Raw genomic sequence first — 13288 nt, 5'->3', positions numbered from 1 at the left:
GTGGTTTTTATATCGCAGGTACGAGTAGTTTCTTGTCATGTTTTATAGTGTTTATGTCCTTAGCGAGTTTTCGCTGTAGTTGGTTGCTTGATGTGTTGTTAAATTGTAGATTTTTAGCTAGTCTTACCATTTTTTCTTCGAAGTTCTTGAGTTCTGGTATAGAAGGAGGGGATTTGGTGGTGTTAAATCCGTATGTTTCTTTCTGTTGTGTTGCAACTTCGGGATTGAGGAAGAAGAAAGATCTCCATCTTAATCTCCTTAGGAATGACTCGGTCTTTTCTAAGAAGCATTTTCTGTAGTCATCAGGTTTCGCGATCGGTATATTTTTGGTAGAGTATCCAAAGTTTACACATTCCATGGCGGCTTTCAGAGTGCTCAACAATATAAGGAGCTTTGTAATAGTAGTCGTTTTCGAGTTGAAAGACGCTATTTTATAGAGTGCTCAACCGTGTGGGAGCCAGATATATCGTTAAAAAGTGTATGTTTTTCTCTACATGACAGGCTTGTTTCGTGAGAGAGTTGAATTATTGCTCTCACTCATCAGATGTAGATTTAATTACACCGTCAACGGAAAGCTGATGACGTAATGGACTCTGTGACGTCGAGGTTACGTCACTATGCAGGTCTATAATAGGTGATGTGTGGTATGCGCACAGAAGGTATTTGCGTCTGTGTCGACATGCTGATACGAGTTCATTCTTGGAGTTTAGTGTGCTGGTTTCAGGTTTATACATTATGAACAGTTTTTCCTTCAGGCAGAGGTTACATCTTTTGCTCGCTGGAGAGTATGATTTTGCTTTGGATAAAATTTTCCACTTAATGGTGTATGGGGTGAATCTATCCTTCAGTGTCCAAATGTACTGACTTAGCGCTGTTGCGTTCTTCTGTGTTGCGTTTTGAAAACTGCTCGTGTGCGCAGTATATCTCGTCTTAAATGTGTTCTCGGTCAAACCAACGTATGTTTCTTGCTTGTTGTTATCGAGTGTATTAACGGTAGCTTGATATATTACTCCTTTCTGCAAGCATTTGCCCTCAAGTGGACATTCAGCTCTTCGTCTACAGTTGCATTCTCTGGGGGAACTGCGTCTTTGTCTCTGTGTTGTTGAAGTAGAGTTTTGTTATGCGCTGAAATTATTTTCCCAACATTAGGCATGCAGCTATAGCTAATTTTAACGGTGTTTCGATTTATAATTTTGTGGAGAGGGTTGCTTTTGGGAAAGCACTCATCGAGTAATCTGAGGAACTGGTGACCTACGTTGGTTTTCACGTTGGAGCTATATGGTGGGTTGTACCAGGTGATGTTTCTATTGCGGTTGTTTCTGCGTCTGTTGTTTTCTGCTGTTGGGGTGTATTTGAGGTTATAGTTATATCCGCTCTTGAGTAAGGCTTCCTTATATGGGCGTTTCGCTTCTTCAAAGATGCACTCATTCGAAGATATATCAGAAAGCCTTTTATTTATTGTTTTTGGTATACTGCGGATGATATTTGGAGGGTGGTTGCTCTTGTTGTGGATGTATAAAGGTGTGTTGTTTGGTTTCATATAGGGTTTGACTGAGCTCTTTTCAAGGTCTAGAGTTACGTCTAAGTAATCTACAGATTTTTTGTTGGCGACTATGGTGATCTTGAGTTTATGGTTTGCAAATATTCTGCAAATATCTTTTTTGATTATCTCTATGGTTCTCGGTGACTCATTGAATGCAGCTAGGCCATCGTCGCGATATAGTCCTATATTGTTGCCGTATTTGGCTTGTAGTTCTGAATGTATATATATATATATTATTTACTTTGCACTATCATTTATGTCAGTCACAACTTCATTTGAAATATATGGTATTTACGAAGTTATCAAAGCATCTTTATTTATCGTATTTTATTTATTTATTTATTTATTTATTTACTTATTTATTTTATTTTGTTTCTTTGTTTCTTTCCTTCTTTTTATTTACTCTTCACTATATTTTATATCAGACACACAACTTTATTTGAAATATCTGGTATTTAATGTAATTAAATATACATGTTTTATTTTTTTTATTTTTTTTTTATTTACTTTTCACTATCATTTATTTGAGACACACATAACTTCATTTTAAATATCTGGTTCTTACGAAATTAAAAAAATATATAGAGGTTATTACCAGAGTGTGTTTCGGTATCGTCAATATAATGATATGAATAGAAATTGTATTGTGCAAGCCTCGGCCGAGCATAATACATTATGTTTATTCCTAATATATGATATTGACGATACCCCAAATCACGAGGTTAATAATCTCTCTGTCATATAATATCAAATATAATACAATGTATTTTTGTAAACTGTATATATACCAGTCAGCCATCGATCGATATTGAAATGACATATGAATATGTGATATGGTGTCGTTTTAAATCGGCTTAAATTCAGGATGGGCGCGTTTACTTTTGTTGATTGTCCGTCGTCCAATGTTTGCTTCCAACATTCAAACGAAGTACCTTTTGACTGCGCATAACCCTCTTGAGTTTATAATAAAGCTACCATCTTATAAATAAAACTTACATGTTATATAAATCCGGTTTAAATTATGGCTTGTGCCCCTCCCCCCGCACCCCCCAACTCCAGATATTGTTCCTACAGGCACGACTCTAATGTTTTATAGGTATCATTTAATTTTAAATAACTGGGTGGAAAAAAATCCCGTCAAAAAACCAGAATGTATTTATCCGTATAATGCTTTATAATCATTTAAATCATGTCAAATACGATAAATATCTGCATACATACATACACACGCGCGCACACATTAATATTATTTCATCCCATATCCGATATTTATTGTGTACGAATCCAAACCGATGGGTTCTCGGGCGGTAACAAAAACATATGTTTTATTTCGTGATAAGCAATAATACACAAACGTCTCCAATAATTATTTGCTGGATGTTGACATAATTTTCGGGTTCCTACTGATAGAATAATTAATAATAAAGCTAATTCACATTCCTATTACGTGGCCTCCCAGTGTTCATGCCCCCCCCCCCCCCCCCAATTGTAAACCGAGCTATTTTTGCGAGATCTCGCGTGAGTTAACGGTTAGCGTCCACGAGTTGCTTCGTTATATGCACATGCGCAGTGGAATGTGAAAGAGGTCTATTGCTCATGCTGTTGAGATTACCGCAGAGTTTTTCATTCTCTGCGGCATTTTTTCCCCTTATTGTTAAACATAAAACATACTTTGTGAAGTGAAAACCGATTAAAAGCAAATGTTAAAACAGTAACTGAACAGTTATCACTAAATATTAAATCAAATCAAAGCAAATCAATTTTACTTAGCCACAGCTGTGATCAGCCATTGGCTGAAACATGATATATATACAATGCGCAAAAAAATGGTAACATGAATATGACAAATATTATATAAAAATATTAATACACTTATGACATATACTTAATACTTAATTAGAGGAGGAAACATGAATTATGATATTAATTCTTGACAACGCTGCATAGAAAAATAGATAAATTTAGCTAGGTGTAGTGTTTGCAATTTTGATTTTAATGACAGCAAATTAGTAAGTTTGTTCATTGAAGGCCATGATCAATAACATGTTTTGAAATATTTGACTCTAAGGTTTCTATAACATGGACATACAAGCAAACAATTATATTCATCCTCTCTATTATTAGTATTACATACTGGACATATTCTTTGTTGTCTTGGAATATTTTCAAATCTACCTTTCTCAATATTAATAGTCAGTACACTACATCTAAGATTACGAATGGCAGTACGATACTTGAGTGCCAAAATATTATCTAAATATACTTCAAAAGTGTAATCAAATTTATATTTACAGTACAATTCTAAACGTGAGAACGTAGACAACTTTGCTGTAGTATTTTGACTCTAAGACGTTGCTTAAGAACTTGAGCAGGTACATGTAAAACGTCCTCATTATCCCATGCATCAATAAAACCAAGTTCATATAAAATAGATTTTACGTATGATACCCAGTTTTTACAATTTCTGCTAGAGTTCATATCATGTCGTAAAGATCTATACATTTTGTATAACATAGAAGTTTTATTACAGATATTTTTCCGCCAGTATAATAAAAGTCTTTGTTTACATAAGACAGAAATAGGTATTCTTCCTAATTCAGCAAAAACAGCTACATTGGGTGTTCTCGTTTTCGCTTTTAAAACATTTTTACAGTACTTGACTTCAATTCTTTCTAAGTCAGCAATATTATTAATGCTAGCTACTTCGGAACCATACAGCAAAATAGGCACAGCCATGTATCAAGAGATACATCTTTGTGCTAATATTCATTGGAATATGTAAAAATAAATTATACAATGAAAATACACTTTTCATAGCTTGTTCTGCCGTTTTAAAATTGCCAGTATAACTAAATGTAAAACCCAGATAATTAAACGTATCCACAATGTCTAGACTATATCTACATTTTTCAAACACATATATTTTAGTTTTATCTATGTTAACTTCAATTTCCGATTTATCATAATAGCAACTCGAGTTATCAAGTAGTTTCTGAATTTGAAAAACGAATACTGTCGTCTGCACACATTAACAAAAATACTGAAATTTCATTGAATATTTTGATTGGAGTGACAGTTTGTGACATTTCTTCGCACATATCATTGACAAACATAATAAATAAAATGTGAGATAATGGTTCCCATCGTTTCACTCTGAGAGAAACATAAACAAATTCTGAAGTATTAGAGAATAGTTTCTTACATTGCTTTTAAAATATTTAACATTTTATTGCTAACACCATTCTTTGCAAGTTTCCATCACACAAAGTCTTTGGACACTTAGTCGAATACCCTTTTAAAATCTACAAACGCACAGAAAGGTTTCTTCTTACTATTTAAACTATTTGAAATTAAACCATTAAGTAAATAAATACAGTCGGTAGTACTACAACCATCTCTAAATCCAAACTGATAGTCGGTAAAAACATTGTTTGATTCACACCACTCGTTTAATCTATTTCTGAGTAACAGTGAGAAAATATTGGCAAAAGCACTCATTATTGTTATCCCCCTGTAATTATTAATGCCATTGCAATCACCTTTCTTTGGAATAGGTATAGTGACCCCTTATGACCATTTTTCAGGATAAACTCCATTATCATACATATAAGTAAACAATCGTAATAATATAGGAGATAAAATAACCTTGCAATCAATAAATAATTCTGCAACAATACCGTCCAAGCCAACACTTTTGTTTCACTTTAAACAGTCTATAGATTTATAAACTTCCTCTATAATTATAGGTTCATCAAGTTCATTATAATCTGTGTTATGATCAGACGAAATATTCTCATTACCATTATTTGTGTTATTACAAACATGTAGTAAATGTATTAATATCTAATAATCTGTCTTCAAGTTGATATATAAGCTGAGACATGATATTTGATTTTTCTTGTATTACAAGCCTCAATTTTTACCGCTTGGGATACATTATAAGAACGTTGGAAGTAACAGTTTTAGTAGGGAGATAGGATTGCTTATTACTTAATTGTAAACTAAACATAACTGGTGTACCTGCAGAAAATTGTGTTAGATTATCCACATTAAAATTCCTAACTTGTTCTATGCTCTCAGAGGATGTTAATAAAATATCTATTGTACTTGCGCCTTTCTTGTGGTTATAATATGTGAACTTCCCAATTCCTTTATCATTTCCAATTCGACCGTTTACAATCTTAAGATTTGTTTGTTTACAAAGCTGTATTAATCGTCTACCGAAGGCATTTACAATTTTATCTTCTGAAAAACTACTTGTCGAAATATCGTCACTACTAGGAATACAATCAATATATCTATTTAACATAGTATGTGTACTAAAATCATCTTCTTTTCCTGTTCTAGAATTCATATCACCACAAATTAAAACTGAACCTTTCTGCGAGAAACGTGCAATATCATCTTGTAGTTGGTTAAAATAATCAAACTCATCCTTTTTCTTTTAAAATGTCATGGAATCGTCAGTTACTAGGAGGAATATAAACAAGTGCTATAAATTTATCTTGACTTACCTTAAAAAAGATTTTGCATAATTTTAACCATAAAATCCCTCTATGGTCTAGTTTCATTACAGAAATTGCGCAGTGCAATCTAGACTTATAATATACAGAAATAGCACCACTACTGCGTTTAGCTCGCTTGTTTTGGATTAATCTAGGACAATGAATACTACGATAGTTATCTAATTGTGGTGAGTCCTTTTTACTAAACCAAGTTGTCTGAATCTGAGCGCCATCGGGCATGATCGAAAATACATGAAAGGCATTCAGTCACAAATGGTTGACCTAGCTGATGGCCCAACAAAGTATTATTCGAAAATATATACATTTGGTCCTTAAAAGTACTTTATTGAATCATCTACATAGCCACCATATCACACTTATTATTGATATTTTGTAAAAAAATAAATAATAATAATAATAATCAAATTACGTCAACGGTGTATAATTCATAGGGAAATAACGGCTATTTGGAGTGCAGAGGTATGGCTTATTATTTTTTGAGTCTCATGACGGGAACTAATTTTAATCGGATTGCTAACAACACTGCGTAGTCTCCAATGTCCAGGTAACATTTCGTCAGTAAATAATAATTTAAATATTGACCAATCACACTTCGCCTTTTATAACGTTATTTGGGAGCATACAAATTCTAAAAATATCGGGCGAGTCTATTTTAGCGGCCGCAGTACAGCGAATCATACCAATACGTACGGGATAGGTTATCAGTCTTCAATTTTACATTAAAAATTATTTATTTATTTATAAAAAACCCCAACTAAATCAGTCTTCAGTTTTACATTACAAATTATTTATTTTATAAAATAAAACATGTTTTAAGGCATTCGTAATTCACACGAAACATGTCGTATACCTTCAGGATAATTCGGAATGTTTTCAAGTTATTTTTAAATCACTGGCATGATTTTGCAAGTAAGGTTTTGATTGGTGGACATGAGCTCCAACTGGCTGGTGTTAGATCCACATGTAATAGTGGAGCTAATTTTAATTAGATTGGTCAACATGCCGAAAGCAGATAATTTTTTGTTTCGAAAACCAGCTGATTCTTAGCGGATGCTAGTTTGGACATTGTGGTCTTATCACATTTGTACATCTACTCTAATGGTACCTCGATTGGTGAGGAAGTGGTATACGAGCACGTTAACCTAGTTACCTACCTACTTGTGAGAAGCAGGACACAAGTTCAGTCCCGACTTTTGAAAGTGGGATATTAACATTTGCTTTTAATAAAAATATGTGTTCAAATCAAAACGCATTTAAAACAACGAGCAGAATAAATAACATTATTTTATTGATTAACATCACATGAAACAGGGGTCTGCATTTATTGTGTTAGACAGATCGGTATGACGCAATGCAGGTATTAACACATACAAATACTAATCCGATTTATCTGGCTACCTACACCCGTTACTACAGGTGTTGTTCATTGTTTATTAAGCCTTCAAAGAGGCGCTATTATTTCATATTTTATGTCGTGTCCTAATTACTGGGGAGACCGGCCTCGGTGGCGTAGTGGTTAGGCCATCGGTCTACAGGCTGGTAGGTGCTGGGTTCGGATCCGACCAGTGATCCATAACTGGTTCAACAGAGGCCATGGTTTGTGCTATCCTGCCTGTGGGAAGCGCAAATAAAAGATCCCTTGTTGCTAATCGGAAAGAGTAGCCCATGTAATGGCGACAGCGAGTTTCCTCTCTATATATCTGTGTGGTCCTTAACCATATGTCTGACGCCATATAACCGTAAATAAAATGTGTTGAGTGCGTCGTTAAATAAAACATTTCTTTCTTTCTTTTAATTACTGGGGAACTGCCGTCATTGTTTAAAAGGTGACCACTGGCAGACAGCAGAGGTATGATCGCATGCTGGTGTAGACAAAGCTAAGTCCTACATGAACCGTTCTTTTGTTCTTGAATTTGCATCCGAAGTCCGGAACAGTAGCTGAACGAGACTTTAAAACTGTGCCGGTTTACACATAATGTCGGTTTAGATAGATGCCGATTTGGACAGTCCATATCTATACACACACGCGCGCGCGCGCTCTCTCTCTCTCTCTCTGTGTGTGTGTGTGTGTGGTGTGATGGGGGAAACAACCCAAACTATGTATTTACATGTGTATGTATGATTTTATAACATTTAATAGTTTTAAAAAAGGTTTGATGGGGTGGGGGCGTGTTCCCGTGGACCCCTCCCTACGCCACTGCAGGGTGCCGGTGGGGATACAGGTTTGGAACAGACATGTTTAAAAACACAAAATTAGGTGCCATACTTATCGACAACCTTAAATAATTGTCGTAATCCCCAGGGATTAAGTGGTCACTGCAGATCCTATCCCATCGTGATGGTCATTTTCATTACGCACGGGTTCGGTTTAAGAACCACTTCCATGCAAAATCTGTGATTGTCAGTTTGTCTAAAGTTCGGGAAAACTGCAGCTTTAATACATCCAAACACTAAACAATGGTTCACCATATTTTACATTTGAAAACATACAATTCAATTCAACAGAATAAAATTTCTGCATTTTAAAAATACACGTGTTCTACCTTCCAAGTCAAATGTCTGAAATGCTGCGAATCACGCTTTCATGTTATGCCTGTTAGCGAGTCACGGGGTCACATGACTTAGCTCTTGGAGTCGAGCGGCGTTTTGGCAAGAGATGGGAAAAAACGCAACATTTTATTGCGAATATATTAAAAACGGGTCAAATATTTTTAATTTGTTTTATTGAGACTTCATATACAGTCCTTGGCTTTTGAAAAACAAAGGCGAGTGAAAAATCGCACTCATAAAAATGCTAAGGCGAGTGAAAACCAAGCATTATTAATTTATGAAGTAATTGGTACATGTAAATGCAGACATATGTTGCAAAAATGAACCAATTAACCAATAATGTTCTCTTCCAATTTTATGTTTGGTTCATTAGTGTAGTCCGACTTCTTTTCCATTTCAGGAATGGAGTTATAATTTATTAAAACGTTTCAGGAGTAGTACTATAAAATATAATTATGACATGTATACACTGATGCAGACAATTTGATTTTGTAATTACAATATGTACTATTCACATAATTTGATGCACACACTTATATACATGTATATATACCTTTTCTGTGTTAGATGGTTTTGATGAGCGTGCAGCTAAACATATATAGGAATTAACTTGTCTTGAATTTCATTATGTACAACGAACATAATTAAGACAGTTGGGATAGCTCTGATTGGTTAATATGCCACAGAGTACTGCGCATCAAATTATGTTCCAGTCACATGATCTGAGACTTTCTAACAAACGAAACACAAATTAAAGGGACATTCCTGAGTTTGCTGCATTGTAACATGGTTTCGACTAATAAAATATTTCTGCGGTTAACCTTACATGATAAATATATTTTCTTGTTTAGAATATCAGTGTCTGTATATTCAATGTGTTTCTGGTTGTCGTAATATTTGTAAGAAGCCCGAACTGGATTTTGTCTTCAAATAACGTCTTTCGTACAAAAAAATATATTTTAGGAAATAAAATGAAATATAAAGCAGTACAAATATTAGAACGATCAGAAACACGTTTAATATACAGACACTAATATTTTATGAAGAAAAATATATTAGATATGTAATTACAATCGTTAAAAAGTGTCTGTTAGTCGATCACATCTTAAAAATTGCAGCAAACTCAGGAATGTCCCTTTAAATAGTGGGCAATGATCATTGATTACTGTTACTATCGTGTGTACATATAACATATGCACATTCATTGCGTAAAAAAATACCTAGCCTTATTACTACATACCTATTACCATTTCTTTTCCTTCTTGTTTATTATTCTGTCTAAATTTCATTTTTGTGTTGTTTTTTTAAAGAAAGTATAAAATTACACGATTGCCATTTTCGGGACCTCGCGTACGCTTTGTACGCTAACATTATATATAAACGGTATGAATCCAATCACAATGCAAATATATGGAAAAGGGTTATATCAGCATTTTACGGGTGTGAACTACTTTACGATCTATCTCCAAACAATATTACTAAGATAGAAAGGTCTCAAACACAGTTTGCTAGATGGACGCAGGGATTTGACCAACGTTCCCCTACCGCGACAACAACAGCAACGCTTGGTCTTTGGTCCCTCAAATCCTCCATTAATAAATGTAAATTGTTATTTCTTGGACGTTTATGTGGACACATCATGTGTTTGTAAACAAATATTTCTTTGAAAATTAAAACAGTATCTAGTAGGTGTAAGAAATGGAACAAAAACCTTTATATCGGGCATATTTAATGTAGCATACAAATACAACACACACACACGCACACACCTGTAGTGGTACTGTGTACGGTAGCTCCGTAAAGAAAAAGAAACAAATAAAAAAGCAGCAACAAACAAACAAACAAATTAAATAGCAAAACAACCCTTGCCGTGCTCCCAAAAAATATTATAAATTTAAAAATTATAACCCGTTTTCTTTTTCGTTCGAATAATTTTCCGAGTGGGGTGTCTCGACACTCCCCTGTAAACTTAGCCTGCCTCAGTCTAGATCCTCTTGCTAAACTTCCATAGGAACGAAAACTTTGTAAATTTACAAAATATCCTACTTCAGATAGGAGCCAACTATAGAATTGTTAAAAACGGCAAACAGTGCCACCGTGAACTACAATATGCTACATAGAAAGTAAACATCATTTCATTATCTTAGTTAATAATTGTGCTCCCAAATTAAACATTCATATGCACTCGTAGTTACCAAACAAGAACCATTTCAACAGCAACCTTACACTGAAAGCTGTCCAATGTTCAAAAAAAAAAACAACAACAACGTTAGGCACTAGTTTATTTGTATGCAAGGATATCTAAAATGACGTCATTCGAGTTTGATGTCATCTCATATTCTTACGTCATTTGAATATCGGGTAATGGCTGACTTGAATTAAAGTTGCGTATACAGTTTACAAAAACATGTTGTATTAATTTTGAGATTATATGCTAAAGAGATTATTACCCAGAGGCTCGCATTATACAATTTTTATTCCTAATTATATGATATTGATATTGACGATACCGAAACATACTGATAATAACCTCTATATATTATGGGTAATTTATATAATAAATACTTAATATTTCAGACACATACATATCTTCTAGAAAGGCTGGTAAGCCACAATGTACAGACGCTGGATGTGATTATGTGTGTCTTTCCTGGGATCAGCCGAAAGTTGAAGGTGTACAGTACTATGACATCAAGTATAAACTTAAGACAGAAGAACGATGGAATAAAAGTCCAATATTAACCAATGATCAATCGCCAGTACACAGAATTAACGGATTAAAACAAGAAACAGAATACGTATTCAAGGTCAGAGCAGTGTACGATGAGAGTGAGGGTGAGTTTAGTGATCAGAGCGACCCCATCAAGACTGAACAGTCACAAGCTTTGTCACTTTTAAAGTTTTGTTGGAAACTACAGGATGGAAATCCAGCTTTTTACCAACTCCCACTGCATGAAGATTTATCAGCCAGAGATGAAAAACACAGAACAAGAAAATGCATTTTCGGTAATTTTAATGTTTTTAGTTCGTAAATTACATTAATACCTTGTTATAAAAAGGAACCTAGTTTATAAACCGATATTATAAACATACTCCTTAGGCCTATACTCCATGGTATGATATAACAGTTGCAATTTAAAAATAGCTGTATATTAATACAATTTGTCACATAAGTTTGGAACCGAGTGCCTGCCAGCATGCTTTATAAGCTACAGTTAATAGACCTCTTTCTCATTCCACTGCGCATGTGCCCGTTGCGGAGTTACTCGAGGACGCAAACCGCGAGATCTCGCCAAAATAGACCTATCTGCAAATTGGGGCAAAAGCAATGGGAGGCCACGACCATTGTTCAATTATTAACTGTTCCAATCGCATATGTCCGGGAAATTCGTTATCCTTCCATCGATATCCAGCCAAGGATATCGGAAACGTTTGTGGGTAATCGTTTCACGTAGAAAACGATTTTAATGTTACTCTAAGTACGAGGGTTTGTTTGGTACATTTTGTAGGAGGGAAGCCAGTGAACGCATAAGGGACCAAAACCTTACCGGTTCTGTACAGGACGTTCCTACACAGGGCGGTCTAGTATACTTAGATATGGTGGAAAACACATTAACAGTAAAGAAAATAAATATATATTTTGTATATAAAGAAAATATATGTATATTTATACTCAATAAAATATATAACGTGGCGTGTGTAAATATATAAAAAATATATGTAGTCAGGACAGCTATGTACAAAACGTTCCTATACAGGGCGGTCTAGTATTCTCTACTTAGATATGGTAGTAAACAGTAAATAAAATAAATAAATATATATTTTGTATATACAGAAAATATATGTATATTTCGGACAATACTCAACAGAATATATATATATATATATATATATATATATATATATATATATATATATATATATATATATATATATATATATATGAACTTTTAATGTTATTATTACTCAGTGTGTTTCAAATTTAATTATAAGTATTGTCTGTTATTACTTTTACGTTCATCTAGGTATGAACAAAAAAATCATCCGCAAACTTATGTGAGATTTATTTTGTTCATACCCCGATGAACGTAAAAGAAATAACAGACACTCCTTAAATAATAATAATAATAATAATAATAATAATAATAATAATAATGATATATGAATATATATAGAGTGATGACGGCTGTGTACAGGACGTTCCTACACAGGTCCGTCTAGTATTTTATATACTTAGATATGGTGGAAAACACATTAACAGTAAAGAAAATAAATATATTTTGTATAATACCCAATGCGTTCATGTTGACACTGTATAAAAATGTGTGTATGGGTAAACAGAACGGCACCTACCTTCAACCCCCCCCCCCCCCCTCAAATCCCCCTTTTTTTAAATTCCCACTTTATGGATATACATGTAACAGCATAAAATCAATTCCTTTTTTTAACTTTTCCCAATTAGATAGACACTAAGAAAAATGCAACAAAACACCTTCTGATTATATATATATATATATATATATATATATATATATATATATATATATATATATATATATATATACAGTCAAACCTGTCCTAGCGGCCACCTGTACTCAGCGGTCACCTGCCTTAAGCGGCCACTTTTTTCCTCCCAAAAGATTTATAATGTAAATGCACCTGTAATAAG

General features: G+C 34.0%; 1 protein-coding gene across 1 annotated transcript in view; it reads left to right on the top strand.

Moving 5' to 3' along the window:
- Positions 1-10258: 10258 nt before the first annotated feature.
- Positions 10259-13288, top strand: part of LOC121368525 — a 38133-nt gene continuing 35103 nt past the window's right edge. Inside the window, 2 exon segments of the mRNA XM_041493262.1 lie at positions 10259-10262; positions 11197-11625. Of these exon segments, the coding sequence (XP_041349196.1) occupies positions 10259-10262; positions 11197-11625 (433 nt within the window).

This window comes from Gigantopelta aegis, chromosome 3, assembly GCF_016097555.1.
Source record: "Gigantopelta aegis isolate Gae_Host chromosome 3, Gae_host_genome, whole genome shotgun sequence".
Lineage (NCBI taxonomy): Eukaryota > Metazoa > Mollusca > Gastropoda > Neomphalida > Peltospiridae > Gigantopelta > Gigantopelta aegis.
This window is presented reverse-complemented; position numbering and strand designations above follow the sequence as displayed.